The sequence below is a fragment of the Gopherus evgoodei genome, chromosome 7 (genome assembly GCF_007399415.2).
Source record: "Gopherus evgoodei ecotype Sinaloan lineage chromosome 7, rGopEvg1_v1.p, whole genome shotgun sequence".
NCBI lineage: Eukaryota > Metazoa > Chordata > Testudines > Testudinidae > Gopherus > Gopherus evgoodei.
Genome location: NC_044328.1, coordinates 70,924,251 through 70,936,590, shown reverse-complemented (window position 1 = coordinate 70,936,590; position 12,340 = coordinate 70,924,251). Strand labels below are relative to the sequence as shown.

The window sequence follows — 12,340 nt, the reverse complement described above, 5'->3', positions numbered from 1 at the left end:
TGATTTATTTTAAGAGATGGACAAATCTCTGAGTGGGATTATATGATGGGGTTGCTTGTGCTTTGAGGAGAAAATGGCTCCAAAGCCCTGGGATTCCCCCCCCCCCCATTAATGTTTTGTTTCCAAAACTCATGCTTCAGGATTTTAGCTGGTCACATGCAGAGGTCAGGAAGAAATTTTTGCCCCTACGGTATTTTGGTTTTTTTTTTTGTTCTACTTCCTCTGAGGCACCAGAGATGGTCACAGCTAGAGATAGGACACAGGGTAGGGTGGGCTGGGCTGGGGCTCTGAGCACTCTCTTTCTCAGGTGCTTGGTTGGCTGGTTCTTTCTTACATGTCCCAGGTCTAACTGATCACCATAGGTAGGGTTGGAGGGAATTTTCATCCAGGTCATATTGGCAGTGAGCTTGGCGGGAATTTCTCCTTCCTCTGCAGGGCATAGGGCACTTGCCAGGATTATCTGGCTATGTCTCACTTAATTATTTCCCTGCTATTGCAGGGGCTTCAAGCACTGGTACACCTCAGTCCCACCTAGTCTCTGCTTGTGACTCATACTAGCGTAGTTTCTTGTGGGATGTAATATTTTCATCTAAATTTTGGTCATTGGGTTGAGTGCGCGGATGGTAGGTGGTGGTGGCCTGTGATATTAGATCAGACTAGATAATCTCATGGTCTCTTCAGGCCTTAAACCTTAAGACTGTGGGAGGCAGTCAGACTGGGACTGGAGTAGGGCAACATTATTTTTTTGCAGTGAGGACATTTCATGCCCAAATCATGAAGGAAAAGAACATTAGGAACTTTTCTGACTCACTTGTCCCAGAGCTAACAGACTGTCTATGCCTCAGGAACAGTTATGCTCCACTGATGGATCTAATTGTTTTGCAGTAATGACTATAGACAGCCACAGGCATAAATAAATTACAATTTGTCACTACCAGTATCAGTCACTTGATCATTAAGGTTGTAACTAGTTTCCCATTACAAGCTATTTTTGGGTCCTCCTCTTAATTCTTCACTGCTGTCATTTGTGCTTAAAAGTTTTCATGTGTTGCTTGCAGCCCCCAGAGTACTTTGGGGGCAAATCTGGAGGCCAAGCAGACAAGCCACTTCTGAGGTTTAGGAAAAATAGATGTAATTCTCCATGAAAGTCCTTGTCATTCTTGTTTATTATTACTGAGGTTTTGCTCGAGCCCTAAGCATAAGTCACAGTATGAACCAAAGAAGACCTGGCTTTGGCAAAGTAGCAATCCATCAGGTATTAGCTAATGCCAAGCAAACACATTCCCGAGTTGAGAGGATGGTACAGGAACACCCAGAGCTCTCAAGTAACTTCGTAAACACATTCCTAGGAGATGGTACAGGGACACACAGACCCCTTGTAAGATAAGGAGGGGATGACTAGATAAGGGAGGGAGGATGTTTTGCTCAAACTAGCAGATACAGGATAGTAACAAAGTATATGGAATGTAATATGAAACTTGCTTGTATTGATGTATAAAAGGAGAAGACAGAGGGGTATCTTTGCACTCACCGAGGGAGCAGCATCCTGGTGCGCTGACTGAGTGGGTACCATTGGTGCAGGCACACGTTACTACAGTGTTCCTCAAAGCCGATCCGCCGCTTGTTCAGGGAAAGCCCCTGGTGGTCCGAGCCGGTTTGTTTACCTGCCGCGTCCGCAAGTTCAGCCGATTGCAGCTCCCATGGGCAGCGGTTCACTGCTCCAGGCCAATGGGGCTGTGGGAAGTGTTGACCAGCACATCCCTTGACCCACACCGCTTCCCGCAGCCCCCATTGGCTTGGAGCAGTGAACTGCGGCCAGTGGGAGCTTCAATCGGCCAAACCTGCAGATGCAGCAGGTAAACAAACTGGCCCGGACCGCCAGGAGCTCTCTCTGAACAAGCGGCAGCCCAGCTTTGAGAAGCATGTGTTAACGTACTTTAGGGTGACCAGATAGCGGATGGGGTGGGGGAGGGGGGGTAGGGCACCTATATAAGGCAAAGCCCTGAATATCGGGGCTATCCCTATAAAAATCAGGACATCTGGTCACCCTAGTGCAGTGCTTCTCAATCTTTTCAGACTATCATACCCCTTTCAGGAATCTGATGTCTTGCATACACCAAGTGTCACCTCACTTAAACTACCTGCTTACAAAATCAGACATAAAAAAATACAAAAAAAAGTGTGACAGTACATTGTTACAGAAAAAATGCTGACTCATTTTGTGTGTATGAAATTGTAGTTTGTACTAACTTCGTATGTGCTTTTTGAGTAGCCTGTTGTAAAACTAGGCAAGTATCTAGATGAGTTGGTGTAACCCCTGAAAGGCCTCTGCATGCCCCCAGGGGTACCCGTGCCCTGATTGAGATCCACTTCCCTAGTCTACTTGTAACCCTAGAGCCAGGGTGCTAAGACTGTGCTTCATAGACCATAAACCTGGCCAAGTGCCTCTGCTACTGAACTGAGCCTGTGGTCTCTCTTTATGAGCAACACTGAATCAGCAGTTGCACGCACTGCTAGCACAGCTGACATCGGAGTGCTAGAAACTGAGCAGCTGTAGCAACTTTGCAGCAACAACATTCCGCACCATGAACAAACAGTTACAGTTCTCAAAAATGCTTAGGCCTAGAAATGTCAAACATGTATCAGTCAAGAGTCTTTGAGATGTAATGCATAGGGCTAGCTCTAGCAAGCCTGGATTACCTATTTAAAAGTTCTGCATTCTGAATCTCTGAATGCTCCATCAAGTTTTGACAGACTTTACAAAGTTCACCAGTGCTCCACTCCGAAAAAGGACCAAGTGTATACTTAAGCCCATGATTAACAGCTGAAGTCAACAGGACTCCTCTGATGGTTCAAGTTATGTGCTTTGTTGTGTCTGGTTAACTTTATTGAATTTGCCAAACATCTGATGGCATTTACAAAGGTCTCTCTAAGTCTGCCAGACTAACACACAAGAGTTCAGGTTATTACATTCCTTAACTGTGCTAAAATCATTGGTCCAAGAGCAGAAAAGTAATTAACAAAAGACTCAATTGATTAAATAAAACAATTGAGCAAGTACTTGTTTAATATATACAGGGTAAAAGACATGCTGCGGGATATGGTATGCCTCAGAGGTTCCACTGGACCTACAGCTCTGCATCCACTGACTTGTAAAGTACATTGGTGGGCTGGTAATAGCAATTCTTACACAAAAAAATATTGAAAAAAGTTAAGGAAATCCTTGTTAAAAATAATTTAAAAAAAACTAATGCTTTTTTGGCACATAGATACCCCGGTGACGGAAGCATTTGCCAGGCAGACAGACAAACAGACGATGGATGGGAAGACAGATAAATTTGCAAGTTAGTAATAATAGCATAAGGACAAAAGTATTAAAACCTTTTCCTGGAAAGCCAAACAATTCTGAATTCAAAGCATGCTTACAAGACTGCAGGATCATTAATCCATCGAGAGAGAGCAAATGGACAGCTGAAAACTTAGTCTAGCAGAAATTTTGCCTTAACTGTGTATAGCCTTAAAGGGGGAGACAAAGAAAGACCTTTTCAATGGGTTGTATGAACAAAACTCTTCATCCAGAACCCAGGGAAGAGGGTCAATTTAGGTGTCAATGGACACAAAAGCAAAGAAATCGATTAAAGGGAACCCATTAAACTCAAAATTCAGATTCTTAAAAAGGACAACCCAGTTTATAATTGCCACAAACCAAAAAGTGGAAGCTTAGCTTTACTAAAGAATGGGAGGAGCTGAGCATATAAAACTGCTCCAGATGACAAAACATCAAAGGGAAAATATTCTTTCCACCTGAGACATGTCATAGGATGGCAAGCTAGACAACAGGATCAGGACAGGACACACTGGTATTTGCAGCAAGATCAATTGATGGCTGGTGCCTGGGGGAGCGGTGGGGTGGTAGAAAAGAACATTTCCTGAACACACAGATCGTAACTGAAGGAGTTTTATGCTCTGATGGTGGGCTGGCCTTATGGCTACAGATACAGAAGGGTGTAGTCAGATGTTTGGCGGTGTGTGTGTTTTTTCTGCATACTGTACTGATTCTGGTCAGATAGCCTATACAGCAGGCCCCAATCAAATGGCCCAGTAGATCCACAGGCTTGGTTCGTATCAAAGGAACTTGGCCAGGTTTATCATCAATGAAGCATGGTCCTAATGTCCTGGCTCAATGGTGACAGGTACACTAACACATGTATGCCCATTGCAATGGACTAGCTCAGTTAACGGTGGGACCTTCCATTATCCCCGAGGCCAGCCAAAGACACTCCCTCTGAAAGACATCTTTATATACAAATACAAACAAGTTACATATCACCCCTGACATCTCTAGGTACCACTCTCTGATGTATTTGTTGGTTTGATCAAAACATCTCTATCCATCAGGCTATCATCCTGACCTTATAATTAGGATGTGTCAATGTGTTCCTGTTATCTTTGGGGAATGTGCTGGTATCAAGGCATTCTGGTACCACCCTTCTGGACTGTGCTTGCCTAAGTGCTCTGTGCCCAGCACTTCTTAGGAATATATGTTTTTGCAATATCAGCCCTGTGCTTGTCAACGTCTGCGATCAGGGCCTGCCTCTTGCTCACAACCTGATTTTGCTTCAGAAAAGTTTGACCACTACTTTAGTTCAGGCCTCGTTTCAGAGGCCTGGTATAAGGCCTTATGTTTCAGGCCCTCTTCTTACTCCAAAGGGTATGAATGAACTGATGATGTGAAGTGTAAGCAAGTAGGAGAGGGTGTATCTCTCTACTGCTTACATTGCTGGGGGTTGTTGGATTTTGGTGAAATGATAGGAAGTGACAGTCAAAAACCCAAGATCAGGAGCACAGAAAGTTGAGCAATGATGAATAAGAGAGACACTGGTTTTTGTTAGAACCTAAACCAAAGCCCCAGACTCAAACCCAGAAGGTGCAGGTAAGGATGGTTCAGAAAACAGGCCAAGATCTGAAATTCACAGCTGTTTTCTAGCTCAATGAGTCCCCAACTCCAAACACCCTTTATACATTGGGAGATTCCAGATCTCAATTTGAATTTGGCAACAGTGACCCATTTCTACTCTTACTCTAGGTTTGGGAGCTAACATTTAATTAAATGTTGTATCAAGTCATGAAACAGCCACCTGACTTTTTTCTGCCTCGATTCTGACTTGCGACTGCTGTTCTTGGTGGATGAGAGTATGGAAAGAAATAAACCCAATAACTCTAAGGGTTTTCCTCCTGACTACTGTTACTAGAGACCCTGAAATTGTCCCTGAATCCTGGAGCACAGTAGTGTTCCTGGGGACTGGTTGCTACACCTCTTACTACAAAGATAAGTGATTTTGTACAAGTGTGGATTAAGAGTCAGGTGGCTCAAAATGAGCAATGGGGGTGGGAAGAAGGGAAGTCCTTGAAATAGACTCTGCAAACACAACCATGTACTCTTTGGAAGAGAAGCACTTTGCAGAGGGAAGTCAAAGTGTGCACTCCAGATTTTAAAGGTATGATGGGAGACATATGCTGCTATTTTAATGTTTCAATATGGATTTATTAGTGAAAGCTAATGTATTTAATATCTTACCACAGTTTAAAAAGTGTTCACTGCAGTATATACATTGTGTGTGCAACTTAATGGGTTTTGGGAGATGTTAGGATGCTAAAATTCTCTCTGATTCTCAAAAGAAGGATCTAGAAGGCTATAGGGGGCTAATTACAGGCTGGCTACTGTAACATTAGCCTATATTGATCTAGGGCATATTCACTCTGAGTCAATGCAGTTAGTCTGATGGAAGACAAAGGGTCAAAGTCTGCCTTTGATTATACATGTACAACTTTCACTGCCTTTGGTGGAAATTGCACACACAAGTGAGGGGAGAATTTGGCCCTGAATATGAATGCAAGTGTATGCGCACATTTAACAAATGTGGGGTATCTTCTCTCTTGGTTACTGGTTTGAATTCAATCCTAGATGAGGCAGTATGATGAAAATCACCACCACTTGATAGGCAGTTTGTCTCTATGTTGGGTGACCTCTGTCCATTTCTTAGTAGACAAGGATCCACATAACTGAAAGACACCATCATGATTGGCAGTCTCAACAGCAAGGCTAAAGTTTACTTCTTTCACCACCATTCATTTATAGCCTGAATTTAGAGGTGCTGAAAATTTGTAATGGAAGTCAAGGGAAATGCAGCTGTCATACACCAGCAAAAAAAAAAAAAAAAAAATCAGACTTTTTGCTTTAAGTATCTATTATGCGCAACAGCTATTAAGCGTATGGTCCGCAGGACTTTTCAAGCAGACAACTTTTCCACAGTACTGACTGCTATGGAACCTTTCACACAATCACCGTAACAATAAGGTTGAGAATTTAACTTTAAAAAAGGTAGGCAGTTCAAAGCTACAAGCACAGCAGCTTCACCAGCAATAATTCAGTACTGCACCTTGCACATATTGGGCCAAATTAAACCCTGGAAGTAACTAGGAACAACTCCATTTACTTCAATAGGAGCTGCAGGGGGACTCATGAAAAATCAGAACATTGACTTAGGACCCCAACTATAAATTTAGGAGCCTAACTTTAGATTTGAAAATCTGAGACATGAAATTTTATCTGTCTTAGGTACTACCATTCCCATAGTATCTGAGCACCTCACAACCTTTAAAGTATTTATCCGCACAACACCCCTGTGATGTAGGGATGTGCTATTATTCCTGTTTTACAGATGGGAAATGGAGGCACAGAAAGAATAAATGACATGCCCACAGTCACGCAGGCATTCTGTGGTAAAGCAGGAAATTCAGCTCAGGTCCCCCAAATCCCAAGGTAGAGCCCTCACCATCAGACCATCTTTCCTCCCTTTATGCCTTAATAAAGCTCTGTCAAGCAGTACAGTGGCTGTTACGTTCCCATAATTTTAAATTCCTGTCCCTTATGCATTTACATCCTCAATCTTAACAGTGCATTAGCATCATTGAATGCCCTGGTTTTCTTTTTAAATGGTGTTTGTACTGACTTGGGATTCCATGACTGCACTGAATGGGTCTGTTTCTGATCTTAGTTTGACAGCAGTGTAATTCCATTGGGTCAGAGTCTCATCTCCATAACATTGATTTCAGTAGAGCCAGTCCAGATTTGCACCAGCAAAATGAAAAGCAAAATCTGAGCCCCCTGAACTTGGATCTGCTCTCAGTCACCTTGGGGCACATCAGAAGGAGCTCCATTGGGTAACCAGACTGCTTCCAGGAAGAGCCAGACACGCAGACCTGCAGTTGTGACCGGGCACTTCTTTGTTTAAGGTGCAGTTGCTGGCAATGCCACATCTCACCTAAGGCTTCACCCTGCCTGCAAATGGGCTCACTTTGGCTGTGATCTCACCCTGCCTGGGTTAACTGGGCATGAACAGTTGGGCTGTTGAGTTTAACTGGCAGGAACATTCAGAGAAAGGGCAAGTCAGAATCACACACACTGGATTTTAAAGCCATACACAAGTATTCCTAGTGCTTGTGCAACCCCCACAGGGCATGCCCCCTTGTGGCTGAGCACACCAGAGTAGGCTCTCCTCATTTTGCATCCACGCTGACAGCCACTCCAGCCCTGCAGTCACCCACCTCTTCTTGCAGCTCAGCCTTACAGCCAGGTCACAGGTAGTGTCCCATCCCTCCCAGGGTAAACAAATAGCCCAACAAACAATAGCCTGCCTGCTTCAGGCTGGGTCCACGGTAGACTCACTAGTCCTTACTCCACCCCTGCTATAAGGGGTTTCCAATAGACCATGCCCTTTGCCAAGAGGATCTGCTTCACCCTCCTTGGTGGGCCCATAGAGGAACCCAGGCCTTCCCTCTCCTCTGGGTTCCCATCCAGGGACTGTTGTGGAGGCCACTGAGGCCTGGCTCCGCTGCCTCTCTGGACCGCTTCCTACTTTGCCCTATCTTGGCACTGACAGCCAACCATCTGCTCTCCTTCCCAGTCAGCCTCCACTGGAGCCAGTTAATACCTTTTAACTCCTCAATCCAGACCCTATGTATGGCAGGGCAGGGCAGGGCAGATTGAGTTCTCAGACCCTCATTAACTCCTCCTGAACACAAGACTGGCCATACTGGGTCAGACCAATGGTCCATCTAGCCCAATAACTTGTCTGCTAGCAGTGGCCAATACCAGGTGCTTCAGAAGAAATGAACAGAACAGGTAATTGTTGAATGATTCATCCATTCCCAGCATCTGGCAGTCAGAGGCTGAGGACACCCAGAGCATAGGGTTGCACCCCTGACCACCTTCACTAATAGATCCATCAAAGGCTATCCTTCATGAACTAATCTAGTTCTTTTTTGATCCCCCTTGTAGTTTTAGCCTTCACAACATCCCCAGCAATGAATTTCACTGGCCAAACCTGGTATTGGCCCATTCCATCGCACACACCTTTCCTTCGCTGAGCTGTAGAAAAGGACCTAGTCAGACTGGGACACCTTGCACTAGTGTGCACATGTAGAAGTCATGTGCTCAGGAGAGGGAACACGCTCAGCTGGGTGCAGTTGAGATCCTGTGTCAGCTGATTAGTTCTCAGGCTGTCGGTTGGGCAATGAAGAGCCACCAAATGCATTATATGCCTCTGTGATCGGTCTTAAGCCAAATCTGGCAAGTTACAGGTAGGATGCCTGTTAGATCTTCTGGATCAGGAGATCTTTTCCATCCTGCTTTCACTGGGTCAAAGTAAGATAGTTCTCGCAGGAATGTTGGTAGGCATGCCAAGCAGATGACTGTACCTCCTTGGAGAATGTGGGGCAACCTTTTGAGACAGCAGGACCTGTTCAGCTAGAAAATAGATTGTAATTCACTTTGAATTTGTACTATTTGCATATCAGTTTGAGGAGGGGGTAACTATCAGTGAGGTCTCTGCTGACACTGGCTCTGAGCAATGGGGTTTTAGTGGCTGTCTTACAACCGTCTTGCTCCTGTGACTGCCCAAGATGTCTTCAGCTTTCTCTCACTAGAGATGGGAGCTCCTTTTCCCTACGTGGAGTTACAAGGACTCAGAAACTGTGGGTTTCAGGATGATATCATGGTTTTGTTTTCCACACAATGAACTCTTAGGAAAAAAAAAAGTTACATGTCATGTTCCTTTTTTAAAGGAGCCCATAGTTCTTCTTTAAATAAAGGATTACACCCACTGAACTCAGAGTTTGTCATTTTGACTGATCACTTTTACCCAGCACAGAGGGATTCACTACTCCAGTGATTAGCTAAATCCAATGCAGTTTTGCACAGCAACCTGCTCTTCTGCTATACTTTCTGGCTCAGGGACCAGAAACAAGATCAAGTGCCTTATCTAGCCCATTGTGACTAGCCCATGCAGATCAAATAGAGAATAAATTCAGAGAGCTCCTAAAGATAATAAATAAATCACCAAACCCATTGTTGGATAGTTTCATAACAAGTGCATTTGAGGAAGTGAAGGTCTGGTCATGGATATGTTGTTGGCAGAAAGAATTATTTTAAGCAGACAAATTATTCATTGCAAGTTACTCAACTCTACTAATCATTATTAGCTTCTGCCTAGTTATGATGCTGCGGCTGCTTCTTTCTCTTATAGAGATGCATTTCTTGAGTTTTCTTCTTACCTTTGTCATGGCAATGACCCTGTCCAGTGCCCAGTGTTTTTATGAACCCATCCCAGACAAGCAAGTATCCAACGAAAAAGGTAGGAAACGCAAACCCTCAACTATTCCATGTTCAGCACTGTAGAAGGCACTTACAATAGAATACAAGGCCAGACTGGTTTTGTCCATTTTAGTCACTTTCTAGTCACTGTAGGTGGGGAGGGAAAGAGGGGCATGAAACAATAGGATGGAATGAGTGCAGGGTAATAAATTTACCCTGGGAAAAATAGGGAGCATCAGAACAAGCATTCAGAAAGGTTTCTCCTCCCTACAGTTTAATGAAGGATGTTAAACTCTCAGGGGCTCTGGTTCAGGAGCCTAGCTTTGGTTCACTGGCAGTAACAGTCTCCATATTAACTGGAGCTAATTCACTGTGTTGCAATTTCCTGGAGACAGAAAGCAAACTTGGAAACAAAGCAGAAGCCCAAGATCTTCAGGTCCATCTATGGAGCTCCTGATACTGCTCAGGATGGACAGGGGCAAAGGTGAGATATTAGCCACTTCTGCTATCCTCCGATCTGGGGTCAACTTGTCCTGGGCTATGCCTGAAGGCTGCCCCAATTTGTGTAGGTTGTCTACAACTGCTGTTCTGGCAGCCAAGGGATCCCTAGACACAGGGAAACTCGTGGCCCAGAAGGGGCTGGTGTAGGAGCCACTATGCTAGCTGAGGACTCCATTGGGCAATTAACAAGGGTCTGTGCCAGTAGGGGTGAATTTGGACTAGTATGTTTACCACAATATACATTGTTTACATTGGCTCATAGGCATGCCATGTCATGTCACATCACACTTTAGTAAACTTATTTGCTGCTAAGTGGTCAGAGGTGTGCAACACCTACAGTGGAAGCCCTTTGAGGAAGGTAGTTGGGGCTAGAACAGAGGATGAAATTATTTCCAGGTAAGTTATTCTTATTAATGCACCAGTCTGCACCCAGATTTTGGCACAAAATTTGAGCTCAAGGCACATACATACTAATATACATTTTTAATTCTGTATTTTCACAAGTTGTATTATGTCTCATCTATCCAGGCTGCTTTAGGGATGGAGAGATGCATGACTTTGGTGTCTACTGGTACACCAAGGATTGTTTACGCTGTTATTGCACCCGAGAATTAGTGTCCTGTTGCAACATGTGAGTGCAAAAAAAAAAAAAAAAAAAAGATTGTTGGTTATTTGGTTTGGACAAAACACTTCATAGCACACACAAAACCCCAAAGAATACAGTTTTACTGCTTATTTAACATACTACAGTAATAGGATCAGATAAGTACAGTATCTAAATATCTCACAATCTTTAGTGTATCTACCTTCTGCTCCCAGTGAGGTAGGAAAATACTACTATCCCCATTTTACAGATGGGGAATGGTGGCACACAGACAAAATCAAAGATCCTAGCCCAAGCCCCTGGACTGTCCTTCCTCTCTGCCCTCAAACAATAGAAAAAAGAGACTAAACCAACCCTGAACTATGCAGGAGTGGCTCAGACTCAGAAGCACAGTTCCTGATCAGAATTTCACAATTGGCTTCTTTCTTCATAAAAGGCTGAGCCAAAACCCAGGATTAGAACAGCCATAAATATCAGGGGTCCAAACCCCAGAACTGGGTCCAGATCCAGCTTTTATGGCTCAGACCCATCTCAAGTGAAGAATATGGAAAGTCATTTCAAACAGATGCCATGACGGGCCAGCAGATTGAAATATGCTCAGAGTCCCATGTGATTCTGGCTGTGTCCCCACTTTCAAGAATCACAGCCTGGTCAGAACAGCAAGATCTGAACCATTGTTGTTTGGTATTTGTATTATCATAGCTCCAAGAGGCCCTTGGTAGGACCAGGCTTCTTTGCACAAGGTGCTGTACATACATAATCATGTGGCCCATCGCCCTGGTAATAAACGCCATCCCACGGTTTGCTCAGGCTTGTTCATCCCTCATGGGGGATGATCACCTGCAAGGGGTTTCAGCTACCTTCAAGCCCGAGGCTCTTCATCCTGCATAGGCCTGGCTGACAAAGGAAGGATGGTCATAAGTGAGACTCCCACATCTCAACTCAGACATGGATTTCCATCTATAGCCCCCTGCTTCTCATATGCAGGGTCAACATCCAGTATCTGCAACCAGAGGATAGCCTCTGTGTCACGAGAGGGGAGATGTTGCAAACAGCCCTCCAGCTGGGAGCCTCTTCTGTGATGCGGTCCCCCAGTCACAGCATGGGGAGAAAGCCAGGCTGCTCTAGTGCATAGTTACAGAAACTCCATGAGCCAGAGAATACCCTGTTGGGTCTGGTCCAGGCTCTACACTCAAGCTGACAAGGAGGCAAGATTTCAGAGCCCAGCCTCCAGCCTGAGTGGGAGCATCTACACTACTATTTTTAGCTCTGCAGCCCAAGCCCGAGTCAATTGACTTGGGCTCAGACTCAGCAAAGAAATACCTGCATTGCTATGTAGACATACCCTTACTATGTTAGGCCCTCTTTCCCACCAGTGCTTCCACTCTAAGAATGAAGCTTTTCTGGTTCCCAGTAGAAGCATGACTCATCAGCCAGCCCGCCCGCCCTATCGTGGCTCCCCTTGCTGACAGCCATTCCAGCATGCCAATAGTGGGCTGCTTCTTGTGACTCAGCCTCTAGCCAGGTTATACTCTCTTCTATCACTTCTGAGGTAGCAGGGCCCCCTTTCCCCCCAAAAC

The 12,340-nt window shown here is 44.7% G+C and overlaps 1 protein-coding gene across 6 annotated transcripts in view; it reads left to right on the top strand.

Moving 5' to 3' along the window:
- Positions 1-12,340, top strand: part of LOC115655090 (beta-microseminoprotein-like) — a 51,674-nt gene that overhangs the window by 22,792 nt on the left and 16,542 nt on the right. For 3 of the 6 annotated variants that reach the window (XM_030570187.1, XM_030570183.1, XM_030570186.1), the window contains exons 2-3: positions 9,588-9,695; positions 10,685-10,787. In XM_030570187.1, coding sequence (XP_030426047.1) covers positions 9,590-9,695; positions 10,685-10,787 — 209 coding nt within the window. In that variant the 5' untranslated portion in view covers positions 9,588-9,589. Of the gene's footprint in view, positions 1-5,403; positions 5,499-9,587; positions 9,696-9,716; positions 10,140-10,684; positions 10,788-12,340 lie in introns of those variants that run through there. The other 3 variants (XM_030570185.1, XM_030570188.1, XM_030570189.1) reach the window with 3 other exon arrangements.